Source organism: Anser cygnoides, chromosome 1, assembly GCF_040182565.1.
Source record: "Anser cygnoides isolate HZ-2024a breed goose chromosome 1, Taihu_goose_T2T_genome, whole genome shotgun sequence".
Classification (NCBI taxonomy): domain Eukaryota; kingdom Metazoa; phylum Chordata; class Aves; order Anseriformes; family Anatidae; genus Anser; species Anser cygnoides.
Genome location: NC_089873.1, coordinates 34,112,501 through 34,124,708, shown reverse-complemented (window position 1 = coordinate 34,124,708; position 12,208 = coordinate 34,112,501). Strand labels below are relative to the sequence as shown.

General features: G+C 42.4%; 1 protein-coding gene and 1 long non-coding RNA gene across 5 annotated transcripts in view; one reads left to right on the top strand and one right to left on the bottom strand.

Annotated features, from left to right (window-relative positions):
• The window catches only part of SLC38A4 (solute carrier family 38 member 4), a 32,766-nt gene extending 25,114 nt beyond the window's left edge, over positions 1–7,652 (top strand). For all 3 annotated transcript variants that reach the window (XM_066992256.1, XM_066992261.1, XM_066992254.1), the window contains 5 exons: positions 620–720; positions 1,682–1,806; positions 4,203–4,347; positions 4,975–5,072; positions 6,551–7,652. In XM_066992256.1, the coding sequence (XP_066848357.1) occupies positions 620–720; positions 1,682–1,806; positions 4,203–4,347; positions 4,975–5,072; positions 6,551–6,652 (571 nt within the window). In that variant the 3' untranslated portion in view covers positions 6,653–7,652. The remainder of the gene's footprint in view (positions 1–619; positions 721–1,681; positions 1,807–4,202; positions 4,348–4,974; positions 5,073–6,550) is intronic.
• LOC125182946 (uncharacterized) overlaps positions 3,004–12,208 on the bottom strand; it is a 26,184-nt gene continuing 16,979 nt past the window's right edge. Inside the window, exons 1-6 of one of the 2 annotated variants that reach the window (XR_010829357.1) lie at positions 11,113–12,050; positions 10,823–10,993; positions 9,825–10,750; positions 6,153–6,223; positions 5,550–5,694; positions 3,004–3,283 (exon numbers count right to left, since the gene is read on the bottom strand). This is a non-coding gene — a long non-coding RNA (uncharacterized lncRNA). Of the gene's footprint in view, positions 3,284–5,549; positions 5,695–6,152; positions 6,224–9,824; positions 10,994–11,112; positions 12,051–12,208 lie in introns of those variants that run through there. The other variant, XR_010829355.1, reaches the window with a different exon arrangement.

Sequence of the window (12,208 nt, the reverse complement as noted above, 5' to 3'; positions counted from 1 at the left end):
TGGGAAGGGCTAAAAAATTGCACTTGTCCAGCAACAAGAATTACCTTACAGGAGGTTGTGCTGCAAAACTCAAGGAGACCAAGGCTCCTATTTTAATATGTTTAACCTCAGAAGTAAAAATTCTCTGATGACTCGGAATTTGCTCTCAGGCACCATAAGCTGAAGATTTTCTTACAGAAAATCTTTAACCAAGGGATCTCTAAAGAAAGGATTTGACCTGCAGGAGGTTCTTGAACCTGCAGAACAGCTCTCTATAGATATAAGGGCATGTTCATATAAAGCTGGCTGAAAGTTCTTGTCTCATTATTGTTACCAGCCCTGTAATTTTAATCTCTCCATATTTTATTTAAAATACACTATTTGAGATTGATATAGAAATAATGATGTTTAGAACATTGCCCATCTACATGTTGTCACCAAGTAAATAGTAGAAGTGAAGTTTCTATTGAAACATTCTATTGAAATTTTCATTTTTGTGCTGTTCTGCACAGAGCTGTGAAGCTTCAGGAGATCTGTATAACTCACATAGTTGCTATGAACTTACTGCTCCTCAGAGTGCTTCTTGTGCAAATAGAGGCTTTGTAAGAACAGCACTGTTACTCTTTCTCTCCTACTTCAGTCGCTCCCGAAAGCGGATGCAGAATGTCTCAAACATCTCCATCACCGGCATGCTCATCATGTATCTTCTGGCTGGTCTCTTTGGATACCTTACCTTCTATGGTAGGTCAAAACCCTGTTCTCTCCAGAATTTTCCCTCTCATTTTGAATCTGACAAGATGGATTTACCACATGGAGCCTCAAGTGTTCATGTGTTTTCTGTGGGGCTGGATTCATGCACAAGCATTATCCAGAAATAATGTGCTGTCTGTAACCTCCTGCATAACTGGTGAGACTTATCTGGCTGCCAGGCCACAAGCTCCTCACCCATCCTGAGTCTCAGGGCTACCTACAGTGGGAGCAGTTGGTTTAGTGAACTCAGACAGCAAGCTGCCTTAAACTTGGCTCTTGCAAAGTCCAGGAGTGGCAAAACCAAAAATACTCTAATGTTCAACAGCTTTACGCAACACTATTAAGAGCTACCCACCCTGGCTCTGACGCCACTAATTCAGCCTCACCTGTGCTGAAAAACAGGTGCAAACCATTCTAGTGTAAAGAAAATAAGGATGAGCAGGACTAACTGGTAAGTAAACAGAGTAGCCCCTATATTAGCACACCAGTTTATGCAAACAGCACCTCTTTTTACCTTGTTGGTTCCTCTGTTACGGCACAGAAGTGAATGACACAGCACAATCTGCACCACACTGCTGTGGTGAGAGGGCTGGGACACTTGGGTGGAGGTCCAGGGATCTGTTCCCAGTTGACTTACTTGTTTTCTGTTTCGTAACAGAGAAATTATTTTTGCCTCAGGTTCCACACCAACCTAATGACTTTGAGAAAATCATTTGAGATGCTGGAGTACAAAAGCATCACCTCACAGCTGTGTTACCCTCATCGTCTCTGAATGATGGAGTTGCATCAGTCATGCTGGGAAAATTCCTCTTTCGTGCCCAGCCCGTAATGTGGATCTGATGGCAGCAGCTGGGCCAGAGCTAATCTTGTCGGGCTGCAGGATAAAGATTTCCCTTTTGCATGTGCAAATACTGCTTAAGGCACTCAACTCCTCTCTGTTTCCTTTTTGTAGGAGAAGTCGAAGATGAGCTACTTCATACGTACACCAAGGTGTACACATTTGACACCCTCCTTCTGTCTGTTCGCCTCGCAGTGCTGGTGGCTGTCACCCTGACTGTGCCCCTTGTCCTTTTCCCTGTGAGTAACAGAGCTGCTGGAGCTGAAATCAGGCCTAGCAAGTATGCACTAACTGTGGGTACTTAGAATAGGTTAACTAACAATAAAGAAAAGCAGGCCCCAGTGTTGATTTGGGAGGGTCAGTTTTCTCACATGCAGCTTGCCCAGAGCAAGAACCTTAGACAGCTAGGGTTGCAAACTTTGAAAGACTGAAATAAATCAGTCTTTATAAATAAATCACAAATAAATCAGCAACGACCGCTCTGGCTCTCCCTGGCTCTCCGTGTGCTATATTTAACAGAGCAGCAGAGTGCGTACTGAGGACTGGGGATGTAGTCAAACCGCCTACAAGATTTCCTAATACAGACATATGCACCTACTACAGCACCCAAACTCACAAGGGTGCACGTGGCTCTGACCATGATTGTCCTTCGTGCCTTCCTCCTGCTGCTGTGCAGCTGGGGAGAAAATAGTCAGTGCTGGCCAGTGAGTTCTGGGGGGCTGGCACCCCATTTGGGGGGGCAGACACCAGCCCAGCACCACGCTGCAGGCAGGTTCCTGCTGATCTGCATCATGGCCTGGTGCTTCTGTCTGCTAAGAGATAATCCACTGTACCAGATGCAAACATGAGCTCTGCACGTGTACTGCTTCCAGGCTCGCTGGCAAATACTTAACAGCGGTGATCACCATTCAAGGTTGCCTGCAAAAAAAAAAAAAATATGCCTTGGTCTAAAGCACCCACAGTGATCAGTCCATCTAGCTAAGAGTGCTCTGATGCTCTGCCCCAGATGTCACATTTAAGCCAATGATTTAAGTGCTTAAATTTGCCTTAACTAGCTGAGAACCATTCATGGGAAAACAAGCTAAGCATTGCAAAAGCCTCTATCTGTCAGATGCAGTATTTTGCATTTTTAGCTCTCTGCATAATTATTTTTATATCCAAATAGTGTACAAAGGCTTAGCAGTTACATACCACAGCACCAATTGTCCTACTAAAAAAAAAAAAAGAGAAAATATCATTTTCTTTAAAACCAGTATACTAAACAACTTCATATGGCCCATCAGGACAGCCAGCTCAGCATTACTAGTAATCTAATTACTCCAAATAAGCAGTATAGTTGTACCGACTGCTTTTATTATGAACTACTACATTTGTATTTTCTTAATGTGGTCAGAGTTTATTCTCTCTCCCCTCCTCCCCACCCCAAAAAAAAAGAAAAAAAAAAAAACATTCTATTGCTATAAAAAAAAAAAATTAAGTATATGTCTATGTAGCGTTAGTCACTCTAAAAACCGTTAGTGACTGTAAAATTTCAGTCTGATAGCTTCATTTCGGGGGTAACATCACAGCAGGAATAATGCACAGGATGCTGACAGCAAGTGGACAAGAATGCAGGCAGTGGTTCTTCAGAGGGGTGATGCGGTTTTATACCAACTGAGGAACCAGATAAAAGTTTTGCAATCTGCCTTCTTCTTCATAACATGTTGTCACATCAACCTGAAAAACATAATGTGCAAAATTCATTCTGTGTTTCCAAATGACAGGCTCCAAGTCCGACAGAACTCCATACACTTACTGAGTTGCCAAACTCATCCAGAAACTGCTTTGTTTTAAAACTACTAAAAAGAAGTTCGTTTTGAGTTTTTTTTCCAGTGTAAGAACACTTTTTCTTCAGTCTCTACCTTCCACATCTTCTAAGCTTATCAGAGTACTTCAGAGTAAGATTATCTCCTGCCACCAAAGGGGTTTGCAGCTGACCTTTTTCCTACTTTCCATCTCTGCTGATGGGAAAGAAAAACCTCTTTCTTGTGTGAGAAAGTGAAGCAAAAAGGATCCTCTGCAACAGCTTTAATACATATATAATGTTATATATATAATTTCCAAATGACATTGCAAGAGATGCTTTTACATATGTATATATTCATATGTATATGTGTATTTTTAATGTAAGTAAAACAAAAGCTTGCTCTTTCTCTCACAAAAGTAAATTGCAGAACTCTTGTGGGATTTTCAGAGGATCAGGTTCTGGAATACAGAAACTCATATATTCCATGTATTTTTTTGCCTGCTGATTAGTATTCATAGTGGGGGCTTCTTTGAGTTGTTTTTTTGTTGTTGTTGTTGTTTTTGCTGATATCAGCATCTTTCAGTTGAACAGATTTCATCTCCCTGATTTTACACCCTATTTACTTGTCTTTCTTCTACTCTGCAAATATTTGAGTTTCTGCACTAAATTCTGAACCCAGTTCTCAAAGACCTAAGCCAGAGTGAGATTTACATAAACGGAGTCAAAGACTGAAAACACATTTCTTCGGTCAGAACTTCTCACAGCAAAAGTAACCAGCATAGGTCATTAAAACAGCAAAGATAAATTAACTGCTGTTAACTGCTTTCCCTGATGGTTTTCATCTTACAGATCCGTTCATCTATCAGTGCATTGCTGTTTCCCAAAAGACCATTCAGCTGGATAAGACATTTCCTGATTGCAGCAGTAATTCTTGCTTTTAATAACCTGCTGGTGATTTTCGTCCCAACTATTAAAGACATCTTTGGATTTATCGGTAGGTTTCATAAATACATTTTGTTTACTGTGCTTACCGTTTCCACAACATATTTACATTTGTGGACTGAATGACACTCTCCATTTGGGTCTTACAGTGGAATAATATAAATGCAGACTTGATTTTGTATCAGCTAAAAGGGACATAGGAATTACCAAACAGCTGACAGGCAAAGCTGAATGCTATCCACCTTTGTTGCTAACTTGCATGAAGAACAAGGAATTAAATAAAGCCAGTATAAAAACTGATGAAAATTGGTTTCTCCCCACTTGGCCAGCTCACATGTGGACATCTGCGTCACAGGCAGTGACTGCCTACTTCTTCAGCCCTGAGCACTCAAATAAGTGCTTGGATATCTCTATGCTGCCCTCGAGGCTGAGCCTCAGCAGACAAATGGGACCACAGGACTCCAAAGAAAACGGCCCAAATCAGACCCCATTAAGCCCACTGAAATTATTCCCTAACCAGAGAGCAAATTCTTCCGCAGCCTGGAATCGAAGCTATGTGGGCTGTGGGTGGCCACGGGAGAGCTCTGTGTGAACGCCCCACATCCTGTTACACCTTGCAGGTGCACCATGCCAGCTGTGCATCACACAGCATGGTACTCAGCTCCACTTTCTCTTCCAGGTGCTTCTTCTGCCACCATGCTGATTTTCATCCTCCCCTCGGCCTTCTACCTGCGGCTCGTTAAGAAGGAGTCCCTGAGGTCTCCCCAGAAGATCGGGGTAAGGATGCTGGCAGCGACTGCAAAAGGAAGGATGATGGGAGGGTGTGTGCTTTTCACTGGCCACAAATCCTAGGGCTTTGACCTGCAACATCTGGCAATTGATCAGAAATGGCAGGGGCTCACACCAAACACAGGCCGGGCAGTGTTATTCACAGTAGCAGGGAGAGCCAGGCTGCACAAACCAAAGAGTTTAGGGCCCCACCGCTAGTGATAAATAAACATCAGTAATGGGCTAGGTTAAAGTGTGTCTTTTATCACTGGAAAAAGGCATTTAGTTAATCCAGTCTAAGCGCTAGTTAACACCTGCACTTGTATAAATAATACCTAAACAGTGCATAAGGAGCTGTTGGTCCACGCTGGAAGACCAGCTGTGGATTAACAGGCAGATCTGAGGTCAAGGTTAAGAAGGAGGTTGTACTGCAGAGATAATGCAGTGATACAGACGTGAGCTCTCCACTGAGAAAGATTTACGTACCTACAGGAGATATGTATGAAGGTCTATCATTTATACGCAGAGTGTGTTTATGTCACGCTGGACTGCTGCAGCAGTACCTTTTATCCTTGCGTTAATGCTCACATTAATAGCCATCTGCACACTTAACAATATCACTGAGGACGTCCTTTGAAAAATTAATCAGAAAAGATATTGGTGAAATATATATGCAGGCACATCATGTAAGCAGTACATATGTACATCTGTATATACATCCACAGAAAGCAAATTAATTGGGATGGAAGAATTTCTATTGGTACATAATGAAAGTATAAAGGAAAGGTTTATTATCATAAAATGATTTCTGAAGACAACTTTTGGAGCAACTATCATTAGAGAGAGACTTTGAATATTTGTTCATGCCACTTTGTTCATTCTTTGTGTTTCTGTGCTAGGTATATCTAGAATTTCATACCCTGCTCTAAGACCACACACAATATTCATCTTTGTGTTGTGAGGCAGAATATTGTTAAGTGTGGACAGATTAGGGTAAGCTAAAGCCCCACTGAAGCAAAGGGGAAAAGTAAGCATTTGGATCATTTTAATATACACAGAAATGCCTTCAGAGAAGAGAGATGGGCTTACCTGTTTATCTGATAAGGATGAAAAAGATTAACTCTGAAGCTGTTCTTGATGGCAGAAACAATGAACATTCACTGAAAATTAGTCAATTTTTAAAGGAAAAAAAATATTAATCAGTTATATTTTGTATTATTATTCACATTAACAAAACTGTGGAGGTTGCTTTTTTTTTTTTTTTTAAAGATTTGGTCTTGTAAAGTCCAGCCCTTTTAGACTGAAATTCTACATATAATTAACTTGATGCACATAGCCCTGTATGGTATTACTTATGTTTAGTCCCAGAGAACAACCCAAATTCAGGCCCTGGGTGTTATATAAACATGATTTCCATGGAAAAGTCTGTGAACCATCATCTGCTCAGTCACTTTCTTCACTAATACAATTTTATTTTCCAATTACAGGCTCTAATTTTTCTTATAGTTGGCATAATCTTCATGATTGTGAGTATGACTCTCATTGTAATGGACTGGATTTACAACCCCCCGAGTTCCAGACACCACTAACCTGTGGAGACAACCAAGTGCTTTTTATACCCTCAATGTCTGTATTGTGTGCTCCAAAGGACACCTGAATGGGACTGTTATTCCTAGCTAGTAACTGCCGTATTTTGAAGACAGTTTCTGGTAAGGTCACTAGAACCCAATGGAGTCTGCGTCATCCTTGTCACTAAGGACTTATTTATGCCTTAAGAACCTGAGCTTAGCATTTCTGGCCAGGTTAAATGAAATGTGTGGTGTGGATGCTTTCTATTTTCAAAACCCAAATAAGAGTAACTGTGTATATAGTCCTCAACAGTAGCTTGGTCCTGCTCTTTTCGACCTCTCCCATTACATTAATAACCACAGTTCCTAGAGCACTGAAAAGGCAATTAGCTAGAAAACCAGCTGGTGCCTTGTTTTGTACCCAAAGCACATAGGAGCAGTTGCCCAGCTCCAAGAGAAAGGGTACAGTTTCTGTAGGGGATCAGAAAGGTGACCGCTTCCCACTGATCAGTCTATCAGAAAGGTGACAGCTTTGGCATGGCTTGCCAAAGCACCGTGGACAAAGCTGAGCATCAGATATGTTGCCCAAATTTGTCGCCCTCAGCATGTGATGGCTGCACTTGATGATAAAGTTCTCTTGCACAGGAGCCCCTGTGCTGGGGCAAGTGCTTGAAGAACAGCTGAGCATTCGTGTTTTGCTGTGAAAGATGCCTGTGCTGGAAACGTCAGGCACTTCTGGAGTGGATTTTTTGGTTTTCTTTAATATTTTTTTTATTCTTGTGTGAGATCGCATCACTGAACAAGTTGCATCCTCCATAGAAACTTGTCTTCCATTCTTACGGGAATTTAAGGAGACCACAAGGTGTGGCAAAGCACCCTATCCAGTATTGTTCAGTACTTGTCTATTTGATAAACATTCAGTGCAGGAAACTGTAATTTGCTATATATATAAATATATGTATTTATGTATATAATCCTTTGTTTTCCTCCAGTTATAAAAATGTTACCCTATGGTACATGATTTTTGATTTTTTTTTTACGTGTCACTGTTTTCATAGCCACACACTTAATATCATTTCGAAGAAAACATTCTAGATTGGTGGGTTTGTAAAAGGTTCATTTTTATTCAGCAGTGTTTGAAATATACCTGTCGCAAACCCTATCCATTACCTGTGTAAAAACAAATTCAGATGTTTACTACTTATGTTACAATAAATTGCAAGATGTTTTCCTCCTGAGAATTTTAATATGTGCATCAAAGTTCTGTATTACCACTGTAAACCACAAATTTGGGTAACTCACTCTGTTGCTGTATCTCAGCTTGGCTATGCATATGCCAGCATCCAACAGCATGCATAATTAAGCAACAGCATGTGAAGGAAAAGATATTACTGATAATCTCAAATGTATCGTGCTATGCAGCTGTGCAAGAGAGAGAAAAAAAATGTGAAGTTCCGTGTTATAAGGATGTTTAATTAGCACTCAGTACCCTCCAGACTGTAATTTTGTCTGTGCTGTGGGGTACCCACTCTACATATACACTTTGTACTATTTTTCTCCAAGGAAGAATAGTCAGAGAGATGACACAAGCTCCATAGCAGAGGGAACAAGTGGGAAGGTGCAACTGTTGGGTTTAACATGCTTACTCAAATCCAGGCTCCTGCTATTGGAGCTTTCATTTTCCAACTTAGAAATCTGTTGCATACACGTGTGAACTCTGAAAGCCAAAGAGCGCACAAAAATTATCTCTGCACACTTGTCAGTTTCACACAAAATCCACTCTGTGTGTCTATGTGTGTCTGTGTGCGTGTACCTAAATGTGGGTACACATACAGGTTGACTGGAAAAGCGTATCAGAGACGTGTTCCATGCCAACTACCATCTTTCTGGGTGCTATTTTATGTTCACTTGAGTACTGTATCCTTAATACACTGGGGCACGCTTCCTTGGGAATGCTGTCTGGTTTTGCATTTTTGAAAGAAAAAGGTTCCAATAACAATTTATTTTAAGAAGACTAATACCAGTAATGTTGCTTTATTTCTGAGGAGACTTTTACTGTGGACTAGAGTTAATAGCAATACACCCACACACCTCTCTTCCTGTTGGAGTTAGTGAGTTATGTGAATGGAAGGAATAAATTGTATCTGCATTTTCATTTCAGAGCAAAAGTACAGTACATGTAGTCCGCAGCTCCATGTGGAAACTGAGGAATTCATGTAGCTCACCTAAAATATATATGACCTCAAGAAAAGTAACAGAAGGACCATGGGACAATGGCACAAGTCACTACCTTTCCAAGGCACAAAGCTATTGGTGTCCGGGTTAACGGTAGAGAGTTGCAAAATGTCAGATATTGCAGTTAACGTGTGGCTCACAGCAATGTGCGGCTGCTGCTCATGCTGGGAATAAGGCTGGCGTTGCACAGTAACTTGTTAGCACTGCTGGGAATGGTGGATGTTGGAGTTTCTTGTTTGTTCTGTCATGTTGACAATGAGGACTTTTATTACAAAACCATCCACTAATGTACAATAAATGATTTGTTCAAGGACTGCAGATCTTTTTCCTTCTGTTTTAGGGTAGCAAGAGAAGGAATATTTGGAAAATCAAGCAGAGACAATCTGGTAGCCTGAACATGAGCATCACTAAACCTGTATTCCCTTTTAGGAGAGAAAGGTGTGTATCCACCAATCTGCAGATGAGCAAGAGAGCAGATATGGCAGCCCCTTCCTATAGCAACCCTGTTACGTACCCTGTTTTGTACCTATTCATGGAGCAGTACAGACATCACCGGGCAGAGAATGGCTGGCATTAAAAGTGAGGTTATCTGCACGACACCGAATGTGTCGCTCTTTGGAGCAGGGGATTAGCCGGGATACGCAGCACAACAGCTAAGTATAGCCGCTGCTGGGAGCGCGCACCAGATGGTACCGCTCTGTATTAATGCTTCCTATCGCTGCAGCTGTAGGTTTTCCTGCCGTTACATATTTGTCTGGTGTACAATTGTAGCCCAAAATATATGGGTCTATCCAGCACCGATGAGCTCATGTGAGAACCGCATTCCCCACACCAGCTAGCCCTCACTCACAGCCTGCACACTAGCCAAGGGGCACTGTAGACCCAAAAACTTGTTAAATTCCCACAGCATGAATGGTACCCACATTGCATCCAAGGGCTGCCCTCAGCACCCTCTCACCTCCCCTCCTGCACCATCAGCCTGGAGTCCGTGCTGCCGCCTCTGCCTGCCCTGCTGCTGGTCCGGGGCACGAAGCCCTCCTGGATCTTCACCCTGTGGTTACACATCCTTTAATTCTGCTTTGCTCTGTCTTCATGTTTTGTGAACTGAAAATTCCTTGCGTCAGGAGTTTGTGTAATTAAACACGATAAAGTTAAGGCAAGTGAATGGGGGAAGTTAGAGAAAAGGAAAAAGATGTCTTCAAGGAGAAAAAATAAAGCAATGAAAATGTATTAGGGATTCTAGCAGACATAGAAGCTGTGTCATTCAATGGACATGATAAGAATGTCAGGAATGATATAGGAAAAAAATAAAAACAAACAAACAAACAAAAATTATCAATAAATATATCAGTTTGGGATTTGGAAAGAAGCAGAGCAAGGGACACTCATTAGAGGGCAAAGTCCTCTCTAGTACATAAGTAATCAAAGATGATGTTAAACAACATCTATCTGAAAGAAGGTCAGCAGAACTAGATAAGCCACAAAGCAGCTGGCTCTGGTGTTAATTTTCAGTAAACCTTGGCATGCTCGGCTAGTTCTCAATGGCTGACATAATAGTCATTAGACCGAGTCAGCAAGTGCACACTAAGATGTCTAGTCAGCGGTAGAGATGGAAATTTTCCATTCATTTCGCTTAAAATTTCAATGGAAGTTTTCCCGAAAATGTGTTATTGCAACAAAATTGTGGTACAGCCCAGGCAGACCCAAGTGGAAACCTGCCTGGTTTTCCATTGAGGGTAGCAGCTCCCAGCCCTGGTGCTTTGGCTGGGGGTCCGGGTGAGCTCCGGGTGGCAGCTTGGCATTCCTGCCATGGAGCTTGGCCTCAGTGCTGCTCCGATGATCCCTTCAACATGTCCTCAGTACGTGGCGGTGTCCAGTAGCACCCTGGAAAGAAAAAAAAAAAAAAGACATCTGGAGAACAGAAGCTGCTTTTTAGTTAACTAAATCATCACTTACTGCAAATACTTTACAAGCTTGTTCGGAACCTGGATGAGAAAGACTGTTTTCATAAAAGACATGAAGCTGGAAGGGGTCTCAAGTAATCTCCTGTTCCACAGCTGGATTAAGCAGCCTTCCTGGGTTAGTGTTTGCAGGTAAAAATATTGTCTCCAGCTAGTCAATTCAGACCTAAAAAAAAAAAAAAATGCAGTGCTAACTGCTCTCAGAAGCACTAAAACCTGCAAAGAGCTGCTGCCTCCAGTGGCTCAGAGGAGGGCAGTGACAACACAGCCACCACCAGCACGCACCCGCCATGTGCTGAGGCCCTGCAGCGAGCCCACAAACACGGCCAGCTGCCATGGCCTGGCCCGGTGGCACTCAGAGGGCTGCAGGGTGGCCGTCTTCGTCAGCGGGGCACCACGAGGAGCTGCGTCAGACGGAGCCTAAATCCCCCTGCTGATGTGGTGAGCTAAGTGCTAAACCTAACACATCGTAAAGCGGCAAATAGCTTGGAAACAAATATAGCGTCCTGGAGACCTTGTTCTGTTACTAACAATAAACCAGAAGGTGTTTATCTCCCAGCAGGAGCAAAACTAAATATAATGGGACATTTGCTTGGCCAGAGCTCTCCGGGACACTCTGAGACAGATGCTTCAAATGCCACGTGCTCAAATGGAAAGTGTTTGCAGCATTCATTCATCTTTACGTACAGCATGCACCTCTCCTGGCACGTGTGTCTTAAGGCTTGGGAAAGTTACCCTGTCCTAAACAACGGGCTGTCCACATATAATTTATTACTTATCTGTTTATTCCCAAAAGTAGGGTCCAGACTCCTTCTCACGGAAAGCCTGATGGCAGCCTCAATTTCCCTCTCTGACAGACGTGCAACTTCTGCCCCTTCCATCACAGAACACCTGATTCATCCCATCCTCTCCGTCTGAGGTTGGTGGATTCAGCTTTCATACAAGGACTTCAAGCAATTGGCCCAGTTTCCATACTGCCGTGGTCAAACTGACCCAACAGCTTCACGTCTATGAGTTAATGTGAGTGCAGACACTAAGATTTGACACTTGTCCTTTGAATCCCCACCTTTAAATTGGTCCATCCCAAATAAATTAGAGACTTAGCATTAAAAAAAGCCATCAGCTCTTATTATCTGCGGATTTCCCCAGGAAGCAGTAGCTGCCGAGGCAGACACCTTTTCAGACACCCCACATTATTTATTTTCTACAGGTCACTTGGTGCTCTCTCCTTGGCTTGTAAAAACACCTCCTCACCATTCAGAGACACTTCAGCCTAATGCATTGCTAGTAGACAGAAATAGGTGCCCTACTTATGTCCTCAAAACCTTGTTGCAGGGGTTAGGAGCCACCTGTTTCCCTCCATCAGCTACATATATCTGGA